This window comes from Alosa pseudoharengus, unplaced genomic scaffold, assembly GCF_046254945.1.
Source record: "Alosa pseudoharengus isolate Yale_2024_CS ecotype anadromous, Long Island Sound unplaced genomic scaffold, YU_APseudo_1.1 YU_APseudo_1.1_scf_5, whole genome shotgun sequence".
NCBI lineage: Eukaryota > Metazoa > Chordata > Actinopteri > Clupeiformes > Clupeidae > Alosa > Alosa pseudoharengus.
In genome coordinates, this window is record NW_027468837.1 from 14,248,568 (window position 1) to 14,273,408 (window position 24,841).

The 24,841-nt window shown below is 43.4% G+C and overlaps 2 protein-coding genes across 2 annotated transcripts in view; both read left to right on the forward strand.

Annotated features, from left to right (window-relative positions):
* dnah1 (dynein, axonemal, heavy chain 1) overlaps positions 1-8,368 on the forward strand; it is a 48,513-nt gene extending 40,145 nt beyond the window's left edge. The window contains 15 exon segments of the mRNA XM_076268685.1: positions 460-655; positions 833-984; positions 1,301-1,497; positions 1,762-1,906; positions 2,974-3,132; positions 3,810-3,941; positions 4,057-4,227; positions 4,388-4,567; positions 5,422-5,598; positions 5,757-5,927; positions 6,505-6,635; positions 6,787-6,931; positions 7,076-7,282; positions 7,560-7,794; positions 8,211-8,368. Coding sequence (XP_076124800.1) covers positions 460-655; positions 833-984; positions 1,301-1,497; positions 1,762-1,906; positions 2,974-3,132; positions 3,810-3,941; positions 4,057-4,227; positions 4,388-4,567; positions 5,422-5,598; positions 5,757-5,927; positions 6,505-6,635; positions 6,787-6,931; positions 7,076-7,282; positions 7,560-7,794; positions 8,211-8,332 — 2,520 coding nt within the window. The 3' untranslated portion in view covers positions 8,333-8,368.
* Positions 8,369-9,260: 892 nt separating this feature from the next.
* On the forward strand, positions 9,261-24,539 carry mapkapk3 (MAPK activated protein kinase 3). The gene is made up of 10 exons (XM_076267610.1): positions 9,261-10,173; positions 15,027-15,166; positions 15,930-15,994; positions 17,913-17,992; positions 18,638-18,764; positions 19,817-19,892; positions 20,306-20,430; positions 21,307-21,392; positions 21,628-21,708; positions 23,512-24,539. Exons 1-10 carry the CDS (start codon positions 9,895-9,897, stop codon positions 23,659-23,661), a joined length of 1,209 nt encoding a protein of 402 aa, XP_076123725.1. The 5' UTR covers positions 9,261-9,894; the 3' UTR covers positions 23,662-24,539.
* The last annotated feature ends 302 nt before the right edge of the window (positions 24,540-24,841 follow it).

Below are 24,841 nucleotides of genomic sequence, written 5' to 3' on the forward strand. Positions count from 1 at the left end.
GCTTAGATATGCAACACTGATCCATCAGTTGGTGTTAAATGGCATTAAAGCTGTGTTGTGCTGTGCTGCGTTTAAGCTGTCATTTTGAAAGAGCTGCTTTTCATTGTGAGATGAAATGCACCGCGCTGGTGTCTTGCCAGATTCCATTCCAGAGATTCCATTTTTTTGTAGTTTAATCCACTTTGGATTGCAGCATGGTACTTGAGTACCATGAGTGTGTAACTGGAGTAAACCATGCATATATTTATGTTGCTCAACAGCCATAATTGCCAAGCTTAAATTGTAAGATGCCTCTTTTATCCCATAACTGCTAGTACATTGTATTATAGCAGCTCAGCCTAACATCAAAGATCCTTGATTACTGACCGATACTTCAACCCTCACTGCTAACACTCTGTTAGGCGTCATTGTGGAGAGTATTTATTTAGTGATGGTGCTCTGCACTGTTGTCTTCCGCAGGCTAAAGTGAGGGTGGCCGAAGAGACGGAGCGGGACATTGATTACACCCGTCTGGAGTACGTGCCAGTAGCCGTGCGCACCCAGATCCTTTTCTTCTGCGTGTCGGACCTCGCCAACGTGGACCCCATGTACCAATACTCTCTGGAGTGGTTCCTGGGAATCTTCTTGGCCGGCATTGCCAACTCAGAAAGGGCCGGTGAGATTGATGATCCAAAAGTGATTTGAACAATTGTTTATTTGAACAATTGGTTTATGTGAGAGTTGTTCAGACCAGTTTGTTATCAATGGCAGAGCAGAGGATGCATTTAGTATTTGAAGTCTTTCACTGCACGGTTGAGTAATGTCAAGCGGTCTGTGTGTTTCGCTTCGACAGGCACGGTGGAAGAGCGAATCGTCAACATCAACAAGTACTTCACCTTCAGCCTGTACAGCAACGTGTGCCGCAGCTTGTTTGAGAAGCACAAGCTGATGTTCGCCTTCCTGCTGTGCGCCCGCATTATGATGAACGAGAACAAGATCGACATGGTGAGTGAGACTACAGTGTCCTCACACGTATACACACACACGGACACACACACACACACATACACACACATTATGCGGCCTGTTTTATTGGGATGCTTATAAGAGCAGTAGGTGACACAATCATGTGATCATGATCATCCAATCAGAACACATGGAACTGGTTATGCGGTTGTCCAGCAACATTGCTCAAAAAATTGTCCCATGAACTGTATCATAACATTTAGATGTGACAGACGCACCATTTGAAAATGGTTTGTGTCCACTTATGGCAGTTGTCCTCTGGGCATCTCTGACCTCTGATGACCTCTGCCCTCAGGCGGAGTGGCGTTACCTGCTGGCAGGGGGCATGGTCCAGCTGGAGCTGCCCAATCCGGCAGTGTCGTGGCTCTCGGACCGCGCCTGGCAGGACATCCTGGGCCTCAGCGCCCTGCCCAACTTCAGCAGCCTGGCCGACAGTTTCTCCGAGCACATGGGCGGTTTCAGGAAGATCTTCAACAGTAGCCAGCCACACAGGTCACCTGCAAAAGCTCACCTACAATATGTCAACAAACAGATTAGTGTATTGTGTGTTTATATCAGATTTGGGCGAGAGTTTGTGTTCATGTGTATTTGTGTGTGTGTGTGTGTGTGTGCTGTTTTGTGTGGATGTAAATGTAATGATGTATGTCTCTGTCACACACAACCACCAGGTATCAATCTGTGTATGCACATTTGCTTTGATTGACTGTCCAAGTGAAGGACCTCACATCTGGTCTGTCCTTGCCTTTGTGAAAGCAGGCAGCCTGTCCCTGGTGAGTGGGAGACAAAGTTGAGCTCTTTCCAGAAGCTTCTGATCCTGCGCTGCCTGCGAGCTGACAGCCTGACACAGGGACTGCAGGACTTTGTGGCTGCCCAGCTAGGCCAGCGCTTCATTGAGCCTCAGGTGCTTCACTGAGCCCAGAGACATAGTCAAATCTATATTCTCATTCTGGTATAGATTCTATGTAATGTATGTTGTAATGTACACTGTATGTGTATGTGACAAACATTTCCCAACTCTGAACTCACACTATACTGACTTTGCACTCATTCACTCCTCAGTACTCATGACCCCCCCCCCCCCACACACACACACACACACACCTACAAGACTTTCAGCACTTTTACAATCTGCTTGCAATAGTAAGTCCCTTCACCATACGTGCAGTACACTGCCCCCCCCCCCCCCTCCCCTACATACACAGCACATTATTTCATCAGGAAGCTTCTCCAACACACATCCCCAACATACTTACAGCACACTGCCCCCCCCCCCCCCTGCCCCCCCCAATACACAGCACATTGTCTCATGAGGAAGCTTCTCCAACACACATATTGCATACTGCCCTCTCCCCACATACACAGCACACTATCCCATCTCCCCTGTCATCCCCCCAACACACACACCAAGACCCCTGGCAGTTGGGTTAGCCCCTTGAGCCGTGGATCTGCCCAAGGTTTCTTTCTTGGTAAGGGAGTTTTTCCTTGCCCCTGTTGCTCTTGGGTGCTCCTTGTTGGTGCCCCCCCCCCCCCCCCCAATCCCAGTCCTCCCCCACCTTTCTTATGCAGCCCTTGCCACTTAACCTACTAAACCCCTCTTCTACTGCACTTTTTACCCCCCCCCCCCCCATAAATGCACAAATAGGCTGACACCAGACATAATTTCACTGCATTTCTTACTTCCAGTAACTATATGCATGTGACAATAAACTTCCTTGTATCCTTGTATCCTTGTATACAAAAGTGTCTACACAATCCTGTAGTCTACATTATTTTGAGGCTGAGGCTTCTGTATCCATCTCTGTTTTGTACCCTAAGTTTAACTTTCTCCAATGCTTTGCTCCTCATTTAGAGTTCTGAAAACATTCCTTGCACATATCACATATGTGTGTTCATTACCCTGTGCCCTGGGCCAAACTCTGGTCGTGTGCATGTGTGTGTGACCCATCTCCTCTGCCGCTCTCTCCCCAGACGTCCGACCTCTCGGTGGTGTTTAAGGAATCGTCCCCCACCATCCCGCTGATCTTCGTGCTGTCCCCAGGGACCGACCCGGCCGCCGACCTCTACAAGTTCGCCGACGTCATGAAGTTCTCCAAGAAAATGAATGCCATCTCCCTCGGCCAAGGCCAGGTCAGCATGAGATGGGAGACCGCAGCCTCGGAATGTTCCTTTGACCCACATTTGTTTTTTTTTTCCCCATCATCAAGAAATCTCTTTACGTCTTTCTTTCATATACAGTGAGAGACTGTCCCGGTTGGTGTGCTAATTACAGGTCTATTTTTAAAACTGCCACCAAGGACTCGGGAGTCCTATGTCACCTATTAAAGAGACGTTAAATTCTCTACGAGCTAGGAGCGCAAGTCTGCAACGGCCTCTGTGTGGTGTGACTGGGACCTCTCGACGTGCATGCATCGTGTCAGCCCATTTCCATATGGGTGACGTGCGGAGGACCCAAGTGAATCACATTGTACACATTATACATTATCCCACACCAATAACTTGATCCATCCCTGTCAAGCTTAACAGTGAAAGCTTCCCCACAGGCCACTAAGAGAGGGAGATATGTAACAGTGTGTTGTTGTTATGGTGAGGATGTTGTTGTGTGGTTCAGTGTCATGACCAAGCAGTTGTCATGCTAACGATGTGTGAGTACACTGTCTCGCTGTGATTCATTAGCGGTTTTCTTGTTATGCGCAAAGGGGTCCTGGATAGTGGACAAGCTCATTCTGTGGGCCATAATGGTTTCTTCTAGCTTTTTTCCCTCCATTAGTCAGGCTAACGTGTGTGTGTGTGTTTGGTGTTGGTAGGGGCCCTGGGCCGAGGCCATGATGTACGGCGCCATGGAGAAAGGCAAGTGGGTCTTCTTCCAGAACTGCCACCTGGCGCCCAGCTGGATGCCCTCTCTGGAGCGGCTCGTCGAGAATATTGACCCGGAAAAGGTGAGAACACTGTCACAAATGGATAATAAACTGTGAACTCAGGTCTGTTGGGGGCCACTTGTGGGTCTTGGAGATGGGGTCAAAAGCATGTGGTCTTTTGGGTAATCTATTTCAGGTGCACAGAGACTTCCGCGTGTGGCTTACGAGTCTGCCCAGCAACAAGTTCCCGGTGTCTATTCTCCAAAATGGCTCCAAGATGACCATCGAGCCTCCCAAAGGCATCAAAGCCAACCTCCTGAAGAGCTACCTGAGTCTCACTGAGGATTTCATCACTTCGTGCTCCAAGGTCTAGTCCTCAGCACCACGTTCTACCTGTTGAACTCTGTCCTCCCAGTAGTCCACACTGATATCACTCTGTCTTCTACAACATGCGTACTGTATAAATTGTGTAAATCACAATGTATCAGTGAAGTCCTCCGGGCTCCGGCACATCTTTCTTTCACCAGGCGTCGCAGTTGAAGTCTCTCCTGTTCTCCCTGTGCCTGTTTCACGGAAATGCCATTGAGCGCAGGAAGTTTGGACCTCTGGGCTTCAACATTCCGTACGAGTTCACCGATGGGGACCTGCGCATCTGTATAAGCCAGCTGAAAATGTTCCTGGACGAGTACCAGGACATTCCTTACAAGGTTTGGGGGAAACACTCTCTCTGCCTCCACAAACATCCTCTCCGTTCTCTCACCTCTCAGGGCAGTTGAATGCTAAACAATCTATTTAAAGCACCAATCTGATTGATTTCATGTTGACACATCTTCATTCACAAATCATGATAAACTCCAACTGAAATATTGGTATTATTTGAGTATGGTTTCATGACCTGTAATCAGATGAGACACAGGGTTGAGCTGCCCCTTGTTTTTAGTCCATTGGTTCCTCTGTTTCTTCTTCTATTATATATTAATATATTAATATAATATATAATTAATATTTTAATCAGATTGAACTCCAGTTTATTTATTCCAGATAAATATGTATTCAGACTGAAATTGGTTTGTTTGTTTGTTTGCACATAACCACAGTGACTGCCTGAGTTTTCAGATTTGTTTTGTTCAACTCACCTCTCTCTGCCCTTTCCCTGACCTCTGTCGTTATGTGTTTTTCCCATTTCCTTTGCATGTTGTGTGTACTGTGCTGTTGTTGTGTGTCCTGTGCTATGTTGTCAATGTTGTTGGCATCTGCCGGTGCTTTTTCTGTGTATGGGTTTTAGACATCCTGCTGCACATTAAATTTCCTTTTCTAAGGAAAAATAAAGTGAAACTTGAACTTGAACTTGATCCCTTATCCTCTATGAGATGTGAATCAGTAAGTGTCCTCCTTGTCATACTGGAAATATTTACAGCAGTCATGTTGGAACTATTTACAAGGTAAATCATGAGCCTAGACAGAGCAGAGGGACTGGCATAGAGAACATAGCTCAGTCTATTAGCAATGCTGTGTGTGCTGTTTTGTTTTAAACTTCACCTCATTACTTCCTGTGGCCTAGGTGCTGAAGTATACGGCGGGCGAAATCAACTACGGCGGCCGCGTGACGGACGATTGGGACCGACGCTGCATCCTCAACATCCTGGAGGATTTCTACTGTCCTGCTGTACTAGAACCCGCACACAGCTACTCCCCCTCCGGAGAGTACCGGCAAATCAGCACTGACCTCGACGTGAAGGTGAGCCATGATGCCCCACCCCATCTCCTCTCTCTGATTCTCTCTTTTCTCTCTCTCTCTCTCTGATTCTCTTTTTCTCTCTCTCCCTCTGACAAAAAGACCAGCTTGTCATTTTTATGTCTGCTTATTACAGCTGTTATGTTGATGACTTTCCACAGGGGTACCTGGAATACGTGCGCAGCCTGCCCATCAACGATGCGCCGGAGATTTTTGGGCTCCATGACAATGCCAACATCAGCTTTGCCCAGAACGAGGTGTTCACCCTCCTGGGCGCCGTGGTGCAGCTGCAGCCCAGGGCTGCGGCCAGTGGTGGCAAGGGCAGAGAGGAGGTAACGTTATAGAGAGCAGGGTTGCCGCAGGTCATGGAATTTCTGGAAAATCATGGAATTTTGCTAAAGTCTAGGGAAGTCAGGGAATATTTGGGACTAAGTCATGGAATATCAGGGAATTTTGTTGCAATTTAGAATATACTTGCCGAAATACAAATATATTTCCACACAGAATTGGTGTATATCTGGTTATTAGCTTTTCTGCTTGTTTGAGTGATGACGGGTAGCCCAACTTTGTTTATTCAATGCCCATTTATTCATATTCCGCTCTAAAAAAGTCAAAGATTCTTGAACGCTACGCGGCTGCTCTGAAATCTTATCTCATTATACGTCATGAGAATTCAGGGTTTTTGTCAGGGAAAGTCTTGTTGAAGCAGGAAGCAGAAACAGACAAAATAATGTTGTTTTTACCGATTTCAAGACATAATCCAATCCATATTAAAACTTGTCTGACATATTTTTGCATGAGCGTGCACCAGCTTCAGTGCATGCAAATCGTGACTAAAACAGAGGTGCACTTGACGATGTGAATAGATGAATGATGGGCTTCAGTTGCACCCGTTTCTGTCTCCTGCAGATTGTTGAGGAGATTGTGGGTGGTATCATGGAAAAGATTCCCAACCCCATTGATTTGGAGGAGGTGATGACCAAGTATCCCGTTCTATATGAGGAATCCATGAACACCGTTCTCATCCAGGAAGTGATAAGGTATCCCTCTCTCTCACCATCACTAAATTATACTGTTGTAAAGAGACAACTATGAACTCACTAAAAAACAGACCATTAAATCTGCTTCTTAATAACTTAAATGAAAGTGCATTAGCAGTTCTCTTACACTACAGCTCTTTCTACTTTGTAGGTATAACAAGTTACTGGAGGTTATATCCAGGAGCCTGGTTGACCTGGTGAAGGCTTTGAAAGGCTTGGTGGTGATGTCATCCGAGCTAGAGCTCATGGCCAACAGCCTGTTCATCAATGCTGTCCCAGATATGTGGAAGGCCAAGGCAAGATGCTTAGCATAATTCTGCCATATCAGTCTGCCATGCATTCAGAAAAAAAAACGTCTGATAATGATTTTATACAGCATTGTAATTCTACTCTGTAGTAATATGAGAAAGAATTCACAATATTTTGATATTTCTACCCAGGCGTACCCCTCTCTGAAGCCCTTGTCCTCGTGGGTGTCTGACCTCCTCCAGAGGATCAGTTTCCTGCAGGGATGGATCACAGATGGCATTCCCTCTGTGTTCTGGATCAGCGGCTTCTTCTTCCCACAGGCCTTCCTGACAGGAACGCTGCAGAACTTTGCTCGCTCCTCTTTGGTCTCTATTGATACCATAGGATTCGACTTCAAGGTCTGATTTCACTCCTTACACACACACACACACACACACACACACACACACATACTGGTGTAACTAGCCAGCTGGTACCATAGCTGCACAGTAAACGACTCGAGAGACCTGCTAGTAAGAAACTCTAATTTGCAGGATTGAGTTTGGGCAAGGCTGAACTGTGCGGTCAGTCAAACGCGATGCGGTTACTCTTGCACAGTTAGGTTACCTCTACTGGCAAACGACGGTGGACACTCAATTAGTCTTTTAACCAAGTCTGCGTTGCCCTGTTGTGCAGGTGATGGAGGAGTCCCCTGCCGAGCTGACCACCAGGCCTAAGACGGGCTGCTTCATCCACGGCCTGTTTCTGGAGGGCGCCCGCTGGGACGCCCACGCCGGCCTGCTGACCGAGTCACGGCCAAAGGAGCTCTACACAGAAATGGCCATCCTCTGGCTGGTGCCCGTTCCCAACCGCAAGGCTCCGGCCTCGGGCATCTACATCTGCCCCATCTACAAAACCCTGACGCGTGCTGGTTAGTCTCCCGCTGTGTGAAATGGCTGAAACAAGGCCAACTGAAAGAGGTGGAAATGCTTGGAAATGTCTAGTACATTGGTTATTTTTGCCTGTTGTGCCCTTGGGACAGTCTTAGCACTGCCTTTCTCTTGCAAAATGACTACCATTCACAGTTGCCCTGTAGAAATTGGCTTCCTCCCTTCCATGCGTAAATCGATATGGCACGTTCTTCAGTTACCTCGGACCATTTCCCATGCAGACAGACAGACACACTCGCTTTGATTTGAATGCAGATAAGATCACAGTTGCATTAGGAATTACCAGATGGATGCTTTTGGCTCGTACCCTGTTCTCAACCTCTGCTCTCTCTCTCTCTCTCTTTCTCTCTCTCTCTCTCTCTCTCTCTCTCTCTCTCTCTTTCTCTCTCTTTCACAGGAACTCTCTCCACAACGGGCCACTCCACCAACTACGTCATCTGTGTGGAGCTGCCCACTGACCGCACCCAGAGGCACTGGATCAAACAGGGCGTGGCACTAATCTGTGCGTTGGACTACTGAACATGCCCACACATACATTATTGAAATTTCAATAAAGCAGACAGACGTGCACTCTGCACTCATCCAATCAAAACCATATGTAAACAATGATTAAAATATTGTATTGAATTATTAATGGAATTATATAATTATACTAATACATTTGTATAGATGTAAAGGAATGAACTTTACACTATGTGATAATTCCTGGGTCACCACTTACCATTGGGTCACCACTTTCCATTTTTAGAGTGAGCATATTTGAACTTGTTAGATAATTGTTTTCAAAAGGGATTTAAACTCATACTTACAGCTCTTATTGCTGTTTTAGTTGCCAAATAACATTAGAGGGTTAAACTATGGCAAATAGCCTACACTACTCACAAAAAGTTAGGGATATCTGGCTTTTGGGTGAAATTTTATATTTCAGTACAGAAAGTACTGAAACATTGAACTGTTGGACATGTGCATTCAAAAGTTAAGAGAAGTTCACCTGTAAAGGTTATAGTGGATTTTAGGTTCACCCTGAATTTCACCCGAAAGCCGAATATCCCTGACTTTTTGTGAGTAGTCTAAAACAATGAACAAATCACTGAGACGGTGAATTGCATGTTGTGTATGTATATGTGCATTAGTAAGACTATTTCGTGCAGTCTTTAATAACTACAGTGCTGTGCAGCTATATACTGTAGTATTCTAAGTTTGCATTACAGCATGATTGTTTATGGTCCCTGTGCTGCGTCTGACATTGACTACACCCTTTGCTTAATGGAAATAATGATTCCTTGGCTGGTACCATACCTAAATGTGCCAGCAGTCTCCCCCATGCCCGTTTTGGTGTGCTGTTCGTATTGGCCTGGTTTAAAGGCATTCAGGGCTGGTAGCGAGAACACATGGACCTTTTAAGGGACAACGGGACCAATTGCTTATAAGAGAAAATGTGTTTGGCGATGTTTGCGATGTGATGAGTACGCTTCTCCTTTAAGAGACGAGTGGTTGAGAAATTTGACTTGAGTGGTGAGTAGTTGCTGACGCAAGGGGATTCAGAGGGCCCGTGGTAGCGAACTGAGTGGACACTGGAAAGCAATGAAGGCTATGGGAACCGAAGGGAAGGTCCACCACTCACTCAGTGATCTCAGGACGGACTGAAGCTATATTTCCATACGTCATTGAATGTCAAGGATTTGAACTACCTTGTTGAGGGTCGGCGTGGAAGACCTTTGGTGATTGCTAAAGATGAACGTGTACAGTAGCGGTTCTGGAAAGTGAAAGTCGCGTAAGAATATCCTTTTCGTTTGAACTTCGTAGAAAACATGTTGGAAAGTCCAGTGAACGTTATTTAACAGAAACCGTATATTCTTACTCAACCAATTTACTCAATAACATTTATCCTTTTATTTCTGTAGCGGTACGAACGCGCTCTTCGTGTTGTGATTCGGAGTATAGGCTTGTGTTTTGTGGCTCCTGTTAACTTTATAATTTGGACCCATTATTATAGTTTCAGTCGCTTATTTTCATCTTGAGTCGTCACCAGAAATTCTAGGTTGTGTTGAATTGGATAAACGCTAAATAACTGTTTGACCATGCTTCAAAATGGTAAAGCCAAAGAGGAAAAGTCTTCAGAACTGTCACAGCCTGAGGCTGCTGAACCTCAAACTCAACCAGGGACCGAGGATGACACCGCGCAAATGACGAAGACTGACTCCACACACTTTCCCATGCCAGTTAATCCTAAAGTGGAGATAAAGCGCCACGCGGTCACTGACGACTACAAGATCTCAAGCCAGGTTTTGGGTTTGGGTATCAATGGCAAAGTCTTGCAGTGCTTCAACAAGAAGACCGGGGAGAAATGCGCATTAAAGGTGAACACAGCCGACCTGTTACTTTATTGGCTTATATTCTCAGTCAAAAATTTCCATTCCGGCCCCCTCTAACGCTTGAACAAAGTTCATTTATTTTAATGACGCACCGCAAGTGCCTCATAAAAGGCCCCCGATTTCAAGATATGTCCCTGTAGTAGTAGTAGGCATGATCAGTCTTACGCAACCATATTAGAATTAATACTGCATACATTGAGGACAGTTTTATTATGTATTAAGAGAAGTGGTATAGCCTACCCTCTAAAAATGGATAATTTAACTGAATTTTACAGTTTACACTGTCGTTTACATTGTTATACATAGGCCTATTGCATGTTGTTGCCCCAAGGTGGAAAATAGCTTACCTTTTATCATGAAAAAGTCTTTCCCATCTCCAGTTAGTCATTCCTGGAATGCATTGATCATTCACAAGAAAATAGTCTATATGGGAAAGATTGTGCCAACTTTTCTCAGTTACTCAGTGTACTTGAAGACACCTGCTGCTGCTTTATAAGAGTGTATAGACCTATTTGTACACACTTATGGCAGAGGCTTGTTTGGAGCATGTATCAATTTCTACTGCTGACTCAGGACTTGGAATCAGGATCTAGAAAAGTTTACGACTGCTGCCATAGACTTCTGTTTCAGAATGAAAGAGTAGTCCTGTGAAGGTGTAGTGTAAAGTGTGTGTGTTTAAATGTGTGTGCACTCCTGTGTCACATCATTCTTTTTGGATGTGGAGATATGTAACCATATGACTTCAGAGAAAAGATAAAGTGGACAGGACATTAATGCAGTTGGATCAAAGCCCAGCACCCACATGACACAGTGCTTCCACCTCCAGCTGCAGTATGGAAGAAAAGTGGTAGAAAAGGGAATGAGAAAAAACAAGCATGGAGTGAGGAAGATGAGGCTACTCTTTCACACAGTGGCTGTCAATTGTCAGTTTCATTGATCTTGTCATTGGAATTTAATTAAGGCCATACTTTTTAGTTGCTGAAAGCAATTTTTTTTTTAGATCAGGCTTAAAATTATTCTGCCAATGGGTTCTTTGAATTGAGAAGTGCTTATGAGTGTGTGACACCAAATAGAGGCCTGTGACTTTGGTTGGTAAAAGGGCTTCATGCTTTGCTGGTCCTGAACTTTGTGCTCTCCCTGTGTGCATGCGTACTTGCATGCTCGCAACTTGAATTGCACCTGCTGCAGTCTGACTGGGTTATAACTCCCTCCCGAACTGGCACTGGTCAAGGTGACCAGACAAAGTGTTTGTAAAGCTTCTTGGCCTTTCACAGTCAAGACTGCTCTTCAACGCTTTCTGTCAAAAGAATGCAGGTTCTCAGCTTCACAGGCTTCATCGAACAATTGACTAAAAAGACATGATTAATTCTAGAGATATTTAAGGCAACATCAGAGCATTGAGCTATTTTGGGAAGAAGTGTTACTGAAGTGTTACAGAAGAAGGAGTTTGTTTCTGGGCTGTAAGCTTTATATGGTGGATGAATGTTTGATATTATAATTTATGACCCAATTTCCTTTTTGTTTGCAATCAAGCAAGGAAAACAAGCATGGGAAAAGACAAGATATCACAATAGCTGTCCACTTCTGCTGCCTTTTAATGAAATGCCCTGCCAAGCTCTCTTTAAGTGTAATAGATGAGGATAGGTTTAATCTACTCGGCCAGCCTTGGACTGAAGCCATCCTTTTAATTTAATTCAATTACTTAGATCATGGTTTACAAAGGGGAAGACTTGACTGGGTGCCAGACCCAGACGACTCTGTAAAGCCAGGCTCTGGCCATGTGTTATCACTGTGTTCCGAGGCCTGACCCTTTCTGACATTCATCATGCTGCTGCACTAACACGGCTTCTGTTTGGCAGATTAAAAAGTTCCATCTGGGAAGCCATCTCTGGGGTCCCCATAACTCACTGTCGTGGTTTGATATGTTCTCTCCTGGGTCAGGGGCTGTTTGGTTGTTTGTTGTTGTTGTTGTTGTTTTATTGCGGTGGAGGAGGTTTGAGACCTCAGCCTGCTTTGTGTTTTGTATGGGAATTGAGATAAATGTTTTGTTTGATATGTTTATTCTTTATTTTATAATTATGAGAAGTTTATATTTCAGCTGTCCAAGAAAAAAACATTTTTTATCATGTATTTTCTTGTTATTAGCAAAAAGGTTCACGATTGCCTGACTCCTCTACAAAGAAAGCTTTGATGGGTTCTATGGCTGTGATAACCAACTGTTACAGATTTGCCAGACTCCTAGACTGTAGCATCCCGACTCTGGGATAGGATATTAATTTAATTTTATGGCATAGTAGTATCTGAGGTGTAATGTCAGGCTGCCTTGGGAGGGTGCCATAACAAACAAACTCTGATCCTGTGGCCTACCTGGAGTCCGGTAAAGCCCATAAAACGTGTTAATAAATGCCTGCCAGGTCTTCGTAAGATAAACATCACTCTGGAAACATGGACCTGCAATTGTCTCAGTGATAACAGTTACAGCAATGTTATAATAAGGGAAACTAATTGCGGGTATTGCAATAAAAAACGTAATACTTTAAAGTCAGCCCTGTTCAACTCAGTGTTTTTGAAGATCTGTATGTACATCAAAAGCAGTGTAAATCTACACCATTCATATCGGTATAAACATTCATGTCTTTTAAATATTCAAAAATTTTAAACCAGTTTTCTGCGGATAGCTCCATGGATTGTGCCTATCCAAGACTAAAAGTTTTTAAATGGAGATTTTCGTTGGTGTTTTCCTTTAAGTTTAGGACTAGTCTTAATCCATATAATGAGATGCCTTTTTATATATTATGACTCTTTATAGTAGTTCACCAATCCTAATTAGTGGATCATAACTCATAGTATTTTAGAACATTCTGGGTATTTTTGGATTATTACCTTTCTGTTTATGCCATTTAACTGTCATAATAAACTGGCAATGTTCTTTTTATTTGGTACATTTATCTGGTACATGAGGAGAGGGGCTATAAGACCGTATTTAACTCCATACGAGTCTAGTCTAATTTAACCTTCCTCTGGCTTATTTACCTCGTTCAGCCATCCCTCATCTCATGGAATATTCACCACCTCCTCAAATAGACCAAGTAGATCATAAAAATATGTATGTTCCAGATATGTTTTGTTTTTAAATGTACAATATCACCCCCTGAGCTCTATAGCCCTGACATGTACCGTTGTAAGAGTCACCAGAAAAGAAAATGTAGTGGTGCAGTACTGCTTAGAACTGCTACAGTAACTGCTACATAAGAGCACATTTGATTTCTTTGAATGTGGTGCTCACATGGTTGCTGGAACAGCATTGAGTGGTGAACTAAATTAGGTTTTATAAGGACTAGGAGTGTCATGAACAAGTTTCAATCTCCTCTGTCCTCTGTGAACCTCTCTGTGTCACCCTTCAACAAGACAGGAGCTGTTTGGTTGGATGAGATTTGGGGGGGGTGTGCAGTGACAGTCCCTTGGTCATTGGCTGGAAGCACCTGTGTGACATTTCACATTAGAAATGAATGCCTCTGATCAACTCTTTCAGAGTTTCAGCTTGACACACCTCTGGCTATCATGCAAGTGTGTGTGTGAGAGAGCAATCGATAACGTCACTCCATATTTGTGTTGTGTATTTCACATGTCATGAGTCCAAAGAACTTTGCTGTCTCTCTCTCTGTCCATATGATCTGCAGCAAGTTGTTTAGAGTTGTTGTATTTTGTTCACACGGTCCTTGTTTTTACACTGTATCCGGCCTTAGAGGTGAAATAGGGCTGTGAAAAACTGTCTGTGAGAATAGTTATGACCCCCTTTCACTCACTTCCCCTTGTTAATGGGGCCAGATATGTGTGATTCTTACCACTGATCACATGCTGTCGTTAAAAGGCAGTTTTCATAGTAAAAACTTTCAGATACACATTCAGATAATTATGCAGTTCACCCATGCTGTGTCAGAGCAGTGTTTCTTTATACCCTGTGTGAGTGTGTGTGTTTATGTCCTTGTGTATTAGGACCATTCGCTGTAAAGATCTCCATTGGTGACTGACTAACAGCAGTTGTAGCTCTGACCTCGGCCCACAGCAGCTTAGCTAACTGCGTGAACAACAGGAGAGGGATCACTGTCAGGTCCCAAAAATATCCTGTGATGGAGCAGTTAAGCAATGCCAAGGCCCCCACGCCTATTCCAGGCGAGGGAATGTGTCTGGTGCAGCGGTCAGGCTCATCTTTTACGCGACATGTGGGGGAGTAGCACAAGAAGAATGAGAGAGAGATAGAGTGAGAAAGAGAGAGAGAGAGGGAAAGACAGGCCAATGGCAACAGAGAGTGAAACAGAGAGGCCGATTCAGAGATTTTCCACAGGGTCTTTCTATGATTTTTGGGCATTCAAGTGCATTGAGGGAACATTTCATAGCAAAACTGTAATGTCAAGCAGGGCCTCAGTGCTCAAATGCACTGGAGTTGAGTTCTGGCAGGACTAGAAACAGTAATGAGATGTTGGTGCCCCCCCCCCCCCAAAGTGTACGGGTTGTGGAACCGTCATGGCCTGATTACTTTCTAAACGTGATATGTGGTGACTTACACAAACAAAGGCTTGGCATCAGTCAGGAGAGAACAAATGTGGAATGGTCTCAAAGGTCTGCTTTGTCATTCACACTGAAAAGGTTAAAAATAGTGTGGGAAAAACTCGGGGAAAACATGGGGACAACTTGACTCGCATGACCTACTATTGACTACAAAAACACTAAAGTGTTTGTGACCAAAAAGCCAAAACCAAAAGTCTTTGTGTGGCTCTCTGTCCATTTCTTTCCCATCCCACCCCCATAACCTCTCTCTATCTCTCTCTCTCTCCCAGATACTGTATGACAGTCCCAAGGCGAGGCGGGAGGTCGAGCTGCACTGCCGGGTGTGTGGAGGGCCCTACATCGTGAGGATCCTTGGCCTGTATGAGAACATGCACCATGGGAAGAAGTGCCTTCTCATCATCATGGAATGGTCTGACACTTCATGTGCTGCAGCTATCATTGTTGGACCTAGCCATTTAACCCCATCATTAACCTCGAACATCTTTATGCAATTTGTGAATCCTGTTGTCTTGATGACACTACTTTGTTGAGGAAAAAATTGATGTTTGGTATAGATCTTTGTTCCCAAGTGTCCCAAAAGGCCATTCTGCACGCTGCATGTGTGCTTCCCTCAGTTGTGCTGTTGCCTCTGGTTCTCTTCTCTGCCACTACAGCCCCGAAGTTTATCACTATGTTGATAGGAGACACAGGAAGTGTGCATGCCAGTGTAATTACCTGACAAGCACTTTAGAGTGGTTGTAGTAAGCAAAACTCATTAAAAGGGAAGCTAGAGAGTATTATCCCTTGAATGAGGTTATTCTGTCAGCACAGGAAGAGTTTCAGGCCTACTGGCCTACAGAGGAATAAAGTGCAAAGAGTAGACATGAGCAGTGTGAGAAGTCATGTTGCTAGCGAGTAGGCCGCTAGATCTCCGGCCGCGATCGCCTCCTTCCTGCTCTGGGTTTCTGCACTGTCTGCAACGAGACTGATGGAGATACAGTAATGCATCCTGGAAGGAGAGAAAAAAGTTGTAGATTTCATTTTACCCTTAAACCACTGAGATGTTGAAATAGGAAATGTGTGTGTGTGTGTGTGTGTGTGTGGGTGTGCCTTTATGTGTACATGAGTGAGAGTATGTGTTGCAATGAACCATGGTGCTGACAGTCTCCTAAACATATATGTGACTCTTACAGCATGGAGGGGGGAGAGCTCTTCAGCCGGATCCAGGTTCGGGGAGATCAAGCCTTCACTGAGAAAGGTTAGCTTGACCACACGCTAAAAACACTGCTTCCGCCCGTAGTTACACAACTCATCCTGTCCTTGTCTGTTTTTCTTGGCGTTTTTTTGTTGCCTTGATTGCTGCATTAAAAAAATGCTTGCATTGCCTTCCTTGCTAATGACACATCAAAATCCGTTTGAGATTATTTACTGTGGAAATTTTAGCCTGTGGGCTACTGCAGAGGCAGTCCATGCCCAGTTTATGTAAGTATCCCTATCCAAAGAAAATGTTGTGGAAACAAAAGTGGTTGTTTTAATAGTAGAACTTAGTGCAGAAAGGCATGCCATTTGGCAATGTAACTCATCACAGTGAGATAAAATGTGAGTACGGTCTGGTTATTGGCCTGAGCCAAAGTTGACTCAGAGAAAAAAAGAGCAGGCTTGAGTTTCTCAGAAGCATGGCGCAGTATACATGGTACAATAACTCCCATAAGAACACAGTGCCTTTTCCCAAAACTCTTTGTTCTGTCATTAGATTTTTGTGACCAATGGCAAAACATTTCTGAGATACTTCCGCATCTTCCGCCTCTGCAATGCATCTGAAATAAACATAAACCCTTATGTAAATTATTTGAACAAGTTTGCAGCTGTTTCAAAACAGAGGAAAAAACTTGTCAAGTCAAGTCAACTGTATTTATATAGCGCATTTCATACACATAGGTCATTCAATGTGCTTTACATAAACAAAAGCAAACAGGAATAACTAATAAAAGCATAGAAGGGCAATAGTCAAAGAATAGTTTAAAAAGTAAAAAATAAATAGTACATAATAGTAAGCATAAAAGTAATAATTAAAACACATAAAAAACAACATAGAATGATACTAGTCAACCACTCAGTGAACTGCAGCACTCTATGGAGTTTCTTGAAGTAGCCCCAAACTGTGCGCACACAGCCGCACATATATACAGTATTTCCTTTCAAGGCCAAAATGCCCAAATAGTTAACACTCAAGAGTTCAGAGAAACCCGGCAGAGCTGTAATTCTTGAGCCGTAAAGAATGAGCTGTTACACTCTGACTATGTCTGATCTGTCTATTCTGTTAGAATGACAGGACAACTACTTCACAGAATCCCCCTTTGCCCAACTAAGCACAGCAGTAGTACTACTACAAGAAACAATAGTAAACATACTCTGTTCCTTTCTCTGTGAAATGCCTTTTAATGTGCATCATTTGCCTCGAGAGGGACTTTTTTACTTTTCCAGGGTAAAAACACGGGCGTTTACTTCTTATGACCACAATTTCCTTTGTTTTGGAGAAATGAATGCTGTCACCTTTTGCACGTTTTGTTTCAATTCATTTGCACAAGGGTATGCATTGCCTCAGTCCTCTTCTGCTTTCTTTCTGATTGGTTAGGCCAGTGTTTTTCAACCACTGTGCCGGGGCACACTAGTGTGCCGTGAGAGATCATCAGGTGTGCCGCAGAAAATTACCCAAATGTCACTCACTGGTCCAAAAAAGCAACTGTTGCATCAAAGAATTTATAACCACATGCTCTCATTGATTGTATGATTGCACTATTTGTGGTATGCAGGCATTGTACAACGGGGGCCCCATATCCAGTATTCACAGAATCATCACATATCCAGTTCATAACAACAATTAAATTAGATATAGTCACCTACAAATGAAACAGAGGGCGCTTGTTTTATTGAGCAGGTCTTGCATAGAAGCCATAATAAGGCCATATCTGTGTATTATTTGAAATTGTAGGCTATGGTATGTTAATTTTTTCTTCACACATGATGTTAGTGTGCCGTGGGATATTTTAAGTGTCAAAAGTGTGCCGTGGCACAAAAAAGGTTGAAAAACACTGGGTTAGACGGCCTAACAGACAGTAGTCGGTTTGACTGAATTTAGTGGTGAGTGTGCCCTCTCTCTTCCTTCTCTCTGGCAGAGGCGTCAGAGATCATGCGTGACATTGGGACGGCCATTGACTTCCTCCACCACATGAACATTGCACACAGAGACATCAAAGTGAGTGAGATGTGGTGACATTGATGAATACTGTTCAACAGAAGTAATAGGTCAGTGGGGAGGGCCAACACTGTCACTAATCAGAATCACAACGATTCTAATGATCAATCTCTGTGATGAAGCACTGTACACAAAGCATATATAGAAAGCATATACAATAAGAGAAACAATCCTATGATAGCACCAGAGACAATAAATGGGAAAGCGAATACAGTCAATACAATGTGATAATAAAATACCATAAGTTCCCTTAAGGGAAAAAGAGAATTGCACAACAAATACTCATGAACATGCCCTGAGTGTGCTATATAACTAACAGTTACTTACTTACCGGTACTTACTTGAGTGCCTTTAGATTAGATTTAGATTAGATTCAACTTTATTGTCATTGTGCAGAGTTCAAGTTCATAGACAATGAAATGCAGTTAGCATCTAACCAGAAGTGCAAAAAAGCCATGGCCGTGGACACCACAACAGGCACAGGCAATGGCGCAGGCAATTGTGGGGGGGCAGCCTTAATCTCTGGCTCTGTCCGATGGCACATTATCTTAACATTGTGAGATGGTCTGTACAGGACAGTCACAGCAGGATGTTGACAAAATGGATGTGATGGTCTTTCACTAATGCTTTTCCATCTTTCTGCAGCCAGAGAACCTGCTATACACAAAGAAGGAGACCAACGCCGTGCTCAAGCTCACCGACTTTGGCTTTGCCAAAGAGACCACGTTGCACAACCCCTTGCAGACACCCTGCTACACACCATACTACGTGGGTAAGAAGGAGCGTAGGACAAGCAGTTTCCTTGCAGGATGCTTTGTGACAATTAGCCTCAAGAGTGTAACTGCCAGACTGCTTTTTCCTGAGAATCTATCGTGGTCAAGACTTCACTGTTGCATTCATGGTTGCAAATATCCTTTCTTCACAAGGAAGTGATTCATGACTTTAGACAGTCAGCAGATTATGATCATACACTGCCCGGCCAAAAAAAGTTCACACACTAACATTTAGTTGAACCGCCTTTAGCTTTGATTACAGCACACATTCGCTGTGGCATCATTTCCACAAGCTTCTGCTATGTCACATTTATTTCCATCCAGACTTGCATTCATTTTTTCACTGGATCTCATATTAATGACGGGAGATTCGGACCACTGCGCAGTCTTCTCCAGCACATCCCAAAGATTCTCAATGGGGTTAAGGTCGGGACTCTGTAGTGACCAATCCATATGTGAAAATGATGTCTAACGCTCCCTGATCCACTCTTTCACAATTTGAGCCCGATGAATTGTGATCTTGGAATATGCCCGTGCCGTCAGGGAAGAAACAAATAATTTATGGAATAAACTGGTCATTCGATATGTTCAGATAGTCAGCTGACCTCATTCTTTGGGCACATAAGGTTGCTGAACCTAGACCTCACCTCGGTGAGTGGCACAGTTTTGAAAACGAACGTTAAGGGTTGTTTAAGGACATGTTTGAGTAGCCTACTACAGTATGCCTGTTGGCAGCCACCCTGAGCTGTCAAAGGCGATTCAAAACGAGTCAGAAAAGTCGAGACAGGACCAATCGTCAAAATGTTGGTGTCCACCACTCTAGTTCATCCAAAACAAACCAGAAAAGGGCCTTAAAGTGCTAAAAACCGGAATTTTCCTTTAATTAAATCCAGGTGGTGACCTTTTTTTTGGCCAGGCAGTGTATACTGTAATATGCAATATCTGCAGACATGCATTTTTAAAGCTTTTTTAAAGTTTGTTGTTGTAGGTTTGTGTCGTGCTGACTGCTCTTTTCTCCTACTCTGCCTTTCTTGCTTTGTCATTGCAAAAGCGCCGGAGGTTTTGGGCCCGGAGAAGTATGACAAGTCATGTGACATGTGGTCTCTGGGCGTGATCATGTACATCCTGTGAGTATACTGTGCGTGTGGGTTAATGCACACTGTCTTGATGTTACACTTGGTCAAAACTATCTCAGCCACGTTTTTTGATTTGGGAAAAAAAGGCCTTCAAAGTTTTTGAAAACATTATTTTGTATAAATATTTGCCTTTAATAGACCCTTTCAACCATAGACTGTATAATATATATATTATAATATATTATATAGAACTATGCTTTCAACAATAAAAACAAAAACAATGCTTGAACATTCTATTTGGTTCCCAATCTACTTCCTCTGCATTAAGATAACATAGGGAATGTTAAAACGGAAGCCTTGTGGGGCCAACTATGATGCTGATAATGGAACTCTCTTGAAAGGGTCTATAATATTCTTTTGAATGCATTGGACAGACACTCATATGCTTATTCTTTCCTTTGCAGTTTGTGTGGTTTCCCACCTTTTTACTCCAATACGGGCCAAGCCATCTCCCCAGGAATGAAGCGGCGTATTCGGATGGGCCAGTACGAGTTTCCCAAGCCAGAGTGGACCGATGTGTCCCAAGAAGGTACGTACTACACCAGAGCTCACATTATTGGTTGAACACCCTGTGGGTGTCTTCATGCGTTTGTGTTGTGTAACCACTGGTGTCTTGCATCAGTCAGTCTTATGTACGGCTGTCAAAGTCAAGGAGTTTATAGGAGCCCGAATACACCAGAGATACTCTGGCTAAATCTGTGAATTAAAACAGTGTGAGAATATCTGTCACGTGGTGCAACATGGTGTTTCTCCAGAAGGATAGTTTTGTCTCTTAAATCTAGACAGTCAATAATCTTATCTTTTCTTCTCCTCTCTTCTCTTTTCTTCTCCTTTCTTCTCTTTCCGTCTCCTTTTTTCTCTTATCGTCTCCTTTTGTCTCTTTAGTTCTTTCTTTGCCTTCCTCTCTGTCTTCATTTAACAGTTTACACATGAAATGAGTGCCAGCAGAATGTGGAATGTATTGTGTGCATGTGTGGTTGCATGTTTCACTTTTTTAAACTTTTAGTTTATAATGTATTACTATTTATTAATTTTAGAGAATTACTATTTGTATAAATTCTTTTCCCTTTTGCACTGACAAAAAAAATGCACTTTCAAATTTCGTTGTACATGTACAATGGCAATTAAGATATATTCTATTCTATTTTCTTTTAGTATTTCTTTCTTTCAACCTTTAAACTTATTTTCCCACCCACTGCCTTTCCCCACACTACTATGGCCGTCCCGTTACAGTATGTGTTCGCGTGTCCTTGAGAAGTATCAACATGACTGGCATGCTTGAGTATGAGGTCAAATGTCTTTGGAGTGTCATCACATATTATATATTGCTACTGCTGCCTCTAAGATTCTAGCCATGCGCTGAGCTACTGGTATCAATGACCTCATCTGTTTGATCCCCATGCAGCCAAAGACCTGATCACTCAGCTGCTGAAGACGGACCCCACTGAGAGAATGACCATCACACAGTTCATGAACCACCCATGGATAAATGTAAGTGTCTTGAGAATGCATGTGTATCGTAGGTGTTGTGATTATTGTTTGTGTGTGTGTTTGTGGGTCAGTACTTCAGAAGTGGCCATAATAACTTAGTCTTCAGCTACCAGTAGGCCTGATATTAATCTCCTTTTTTCCTTTTTATATAAAGGACTCCTAAACAGTGTCACTTTCTGTTATTTGTGTGTGATATATGTGTAACAACAATTCACTGTTTCACTTTCTATTTTAGCAATCAATGGCAGTCCCAGCAACACCTCTCCACACTTGCCGGGTCCTGAATGAAGACAAAGCCACATGGGATGATGTGAAGGTAAATCCACGTGCAACACTGGCACCCTCTGGTCAGCAGGGGAATTACATGATGGTGGAAAATATAATATAGTATTTTTAAACAGAAACAACTGTGACAACTGTATAAACAGTCATTTACACATATAAAATTGTATTGGGGTAGTCTGTTAGAAATACCCTTTTCTTGTCTAGTTTTTTTTCTGGGGTAAATTTAGCTGCATGGGCAGCAGAGATCCACTAGGGGGAGGCAGTCAGATTGAGAATTGAGATGAGAGTCTGAAAGGACATTTACTAGGCAACTTTAACAGAACCATCTTATAAAATTGCAGTAATTTGTGAATTCATGCTACACTGCCTTGAGCCTTCCAATCTTAGTCGCATGATATCGTATAGAAATAATGAGTTAATCTACTGAATCAAATTCTAATTTGCTTTTTAAGTTTGTAATTAGAATGATCAAAATACACATTAAATAGTTGAATGGAATCCCTGCTAGTGCCACTGCTACATTAAAGGGGGCATGTTATGCAAAACTCACTTTTTCTGTGCTTTTGTACTTCCATTTGAGTATCTGATGCTTCTACAAAACCGTGTGAAACAAAACCGTGCGTTGAGTTTTTGTGGGTTAGTTGAGAGAGGTTGATGTCAGAAACTATGCGCTTCTGTGAGCTAGTCAGAAATTACCCCTATTGAGACGTCACAATAGGGGACATTTGAATATTACTACACCCAGAGCCATATAGGGCTCTGACTACCCACCCCATCTGAAAATTCCCACCCACTAGGTTAGGAAGTTCCTGTCAAAGATCCTCCATTTTGGCCATAGCCCATCGTTTTCAACCAGCACCATGCGAAAGAGTATCAACAGTAATTTGTGTAGTAGGCTACACAAAATATCCAAACGTCTTTTACATGCCTGATATCATCCATATTTAGTATACAAACAGAAACTCTCCAGGACACGTCTTGTTCTTGTTTGCAATTTTTATGAGTGGGAGCGGTGTTGGTAACGATATCCCCGTGGCTGTAATTTGGCCGAAGGCCATATAATTTAGCCTAGCCTATGCTGAAAGCGACCCAGGCCACCAGGTAGTAGGCAGCCAATTTCACGAATGCTTTTAAACTCTGGAATAGGCTACATCACGTCTACTGGGCTTATATACTGACCTAAACTTTACTGACTTTACCCATTATCATTTAACATTGTTAGGCCATGTTACATGCAGGTGTCTGAATTGATTCTGCTATGGTCATTGTATTTAGCAGGCGTTTCGGCTAAACTCCAATAATTTGACTATATTTACTACGGACATTCAAACAGAACTGGCAATGACGTTTGTCACACATTCTTTACTATTCCTACATAACAAATTGCATTTTATCACTGGCAGTCGGATGCTCTCTGGTGGAGAATCCTCCATCGCCGTGTCTCACGACTGATTAGTATTCCCTGGCTTTTGACTATGTTGTCCGTTGACGTAAACATGGAATCAGTTCGGGAGTGGGGCGTGGCCAACAACAGCTCATTTGCATTTAAGGCAACAGGCCCCAGGTGCAGCCTATTCTGAAAGGGAATTAAACTGGCACAAATGGATCTGCTGATAATGTGTAATCTGAGAGGAATTTTGCACAAACAGCTTCAGGGACGTTTTGTGCAACCCATAGGTCTATTTTGATTTTGAAAAATAGGTATAATATAGGACCTTTAAGTCTGGTAAATAGGGCAGGTAAAGGTGAGAAATGTGTGTAGCAAAGGGGGGCCTCCAAAGTAGGATTAAGAATCCATTCTCTGCCTCACTCGCCCTCTCCTCTGCCCCTCCAGGAGGAGATGACCTGTGCTCTGGCCACCATGCGCGTGGATTACGACCAGGTGACGCTCAAAGACCTGGACATCTCTAACAACCCGCTGCTCAACAAGCGGCGCAAGAAGGCGGCCACCGGAGGCAAGGGGACCGTGTGCAACAGCCAGTAATGCTGCAGGAGGAACGAGGAGCTAAAGGGAGGAGGAGGGAGGGGGAGACACTCCCTCAGGGCCCCCTCCAGAGAGAGAGAGAGAGAGAGAAAGGGGCCCGGACGTGAAGGACGACAAACGACAATGAAGAAAAGAGGCCAAACTGTAAAAATGCAGCCATGCCTACAAACCCCAAAGGGGAGGCCCTTGACTGTATAGTTCCCTTATGGAAGCCATTTGTTTTTTTAATCGCCATGACTGAGAACAGCTGCTATCAGTAGCTGTTGAGCTGTTTTATTTGTATAGTGTGTATGTGCGTGCGTGCGTGCGTGCGTGCGTGCGTGCGTGTGTGTGTGTGTGTGCGTGTGCGTGCCTGTGTCTCTGTGTCCATATGCATCAGTATTTGTGTGGCTTGTTTGCAATGTTTTATATATTTCAGCAGCTAAAGAATGTGCTGCCATGATTTTGGGTGTCTGTGTGGGTGTGTGTTTCTAGTGTATGTATAATGGCAAGTTCATGTCATGCTATGTGACAGTTTATTCCTTCTACACATCATGAAACAGTCACTCATCCTCTCGCTCTCTCGTCAGCTCACCCCTCACTGTGTGTGTCAAAAGCAAACCTTTAGACCAACCATGATGAGTCTTTTGGATGTCTGAAGATACACATATACAGTAGATGTGAGTGTACGTATTGATGTCTCTTGTGTGACTTTGATTATACAAGGATGTTGGATTCATGGAGGGGTTTGTGTGTGAGCTTGGAGCATCCATACCCCAACAGTTCACTCCAGAGGCTATCCTGTACCTGTCACTGTCTGTACTGTTTTTTTTTTTTTTGATGTTGAGTCCTGTTATCAGGATTAAAAATGAATTGAATTTTCAAATTCGGAGATTTTGCCTTTGCCTAAAGTGTGTGTTAATTTGACTCAACTATTTGATGAAAACAGCCGTCAGGTCACTATGCACTCCACGGGCCCTATTATCATGGTCTAAAATGCATGGTCACTAGTCAAAAGCTTATTTACATTTAGTGGGATGTCCAGTCCACATTGGGAGTGTTTTTGTTATCAAACATCGGGCGGATGGCGCAACAAGGCGTTCCTATGATTCTTAATCAGTCATGTGTGTGCTTTGGGCGTGACATAATTTAAACCAATGAGAATGACATCTGTCATTCCCTTTAACAGCAAGCAGCGCAA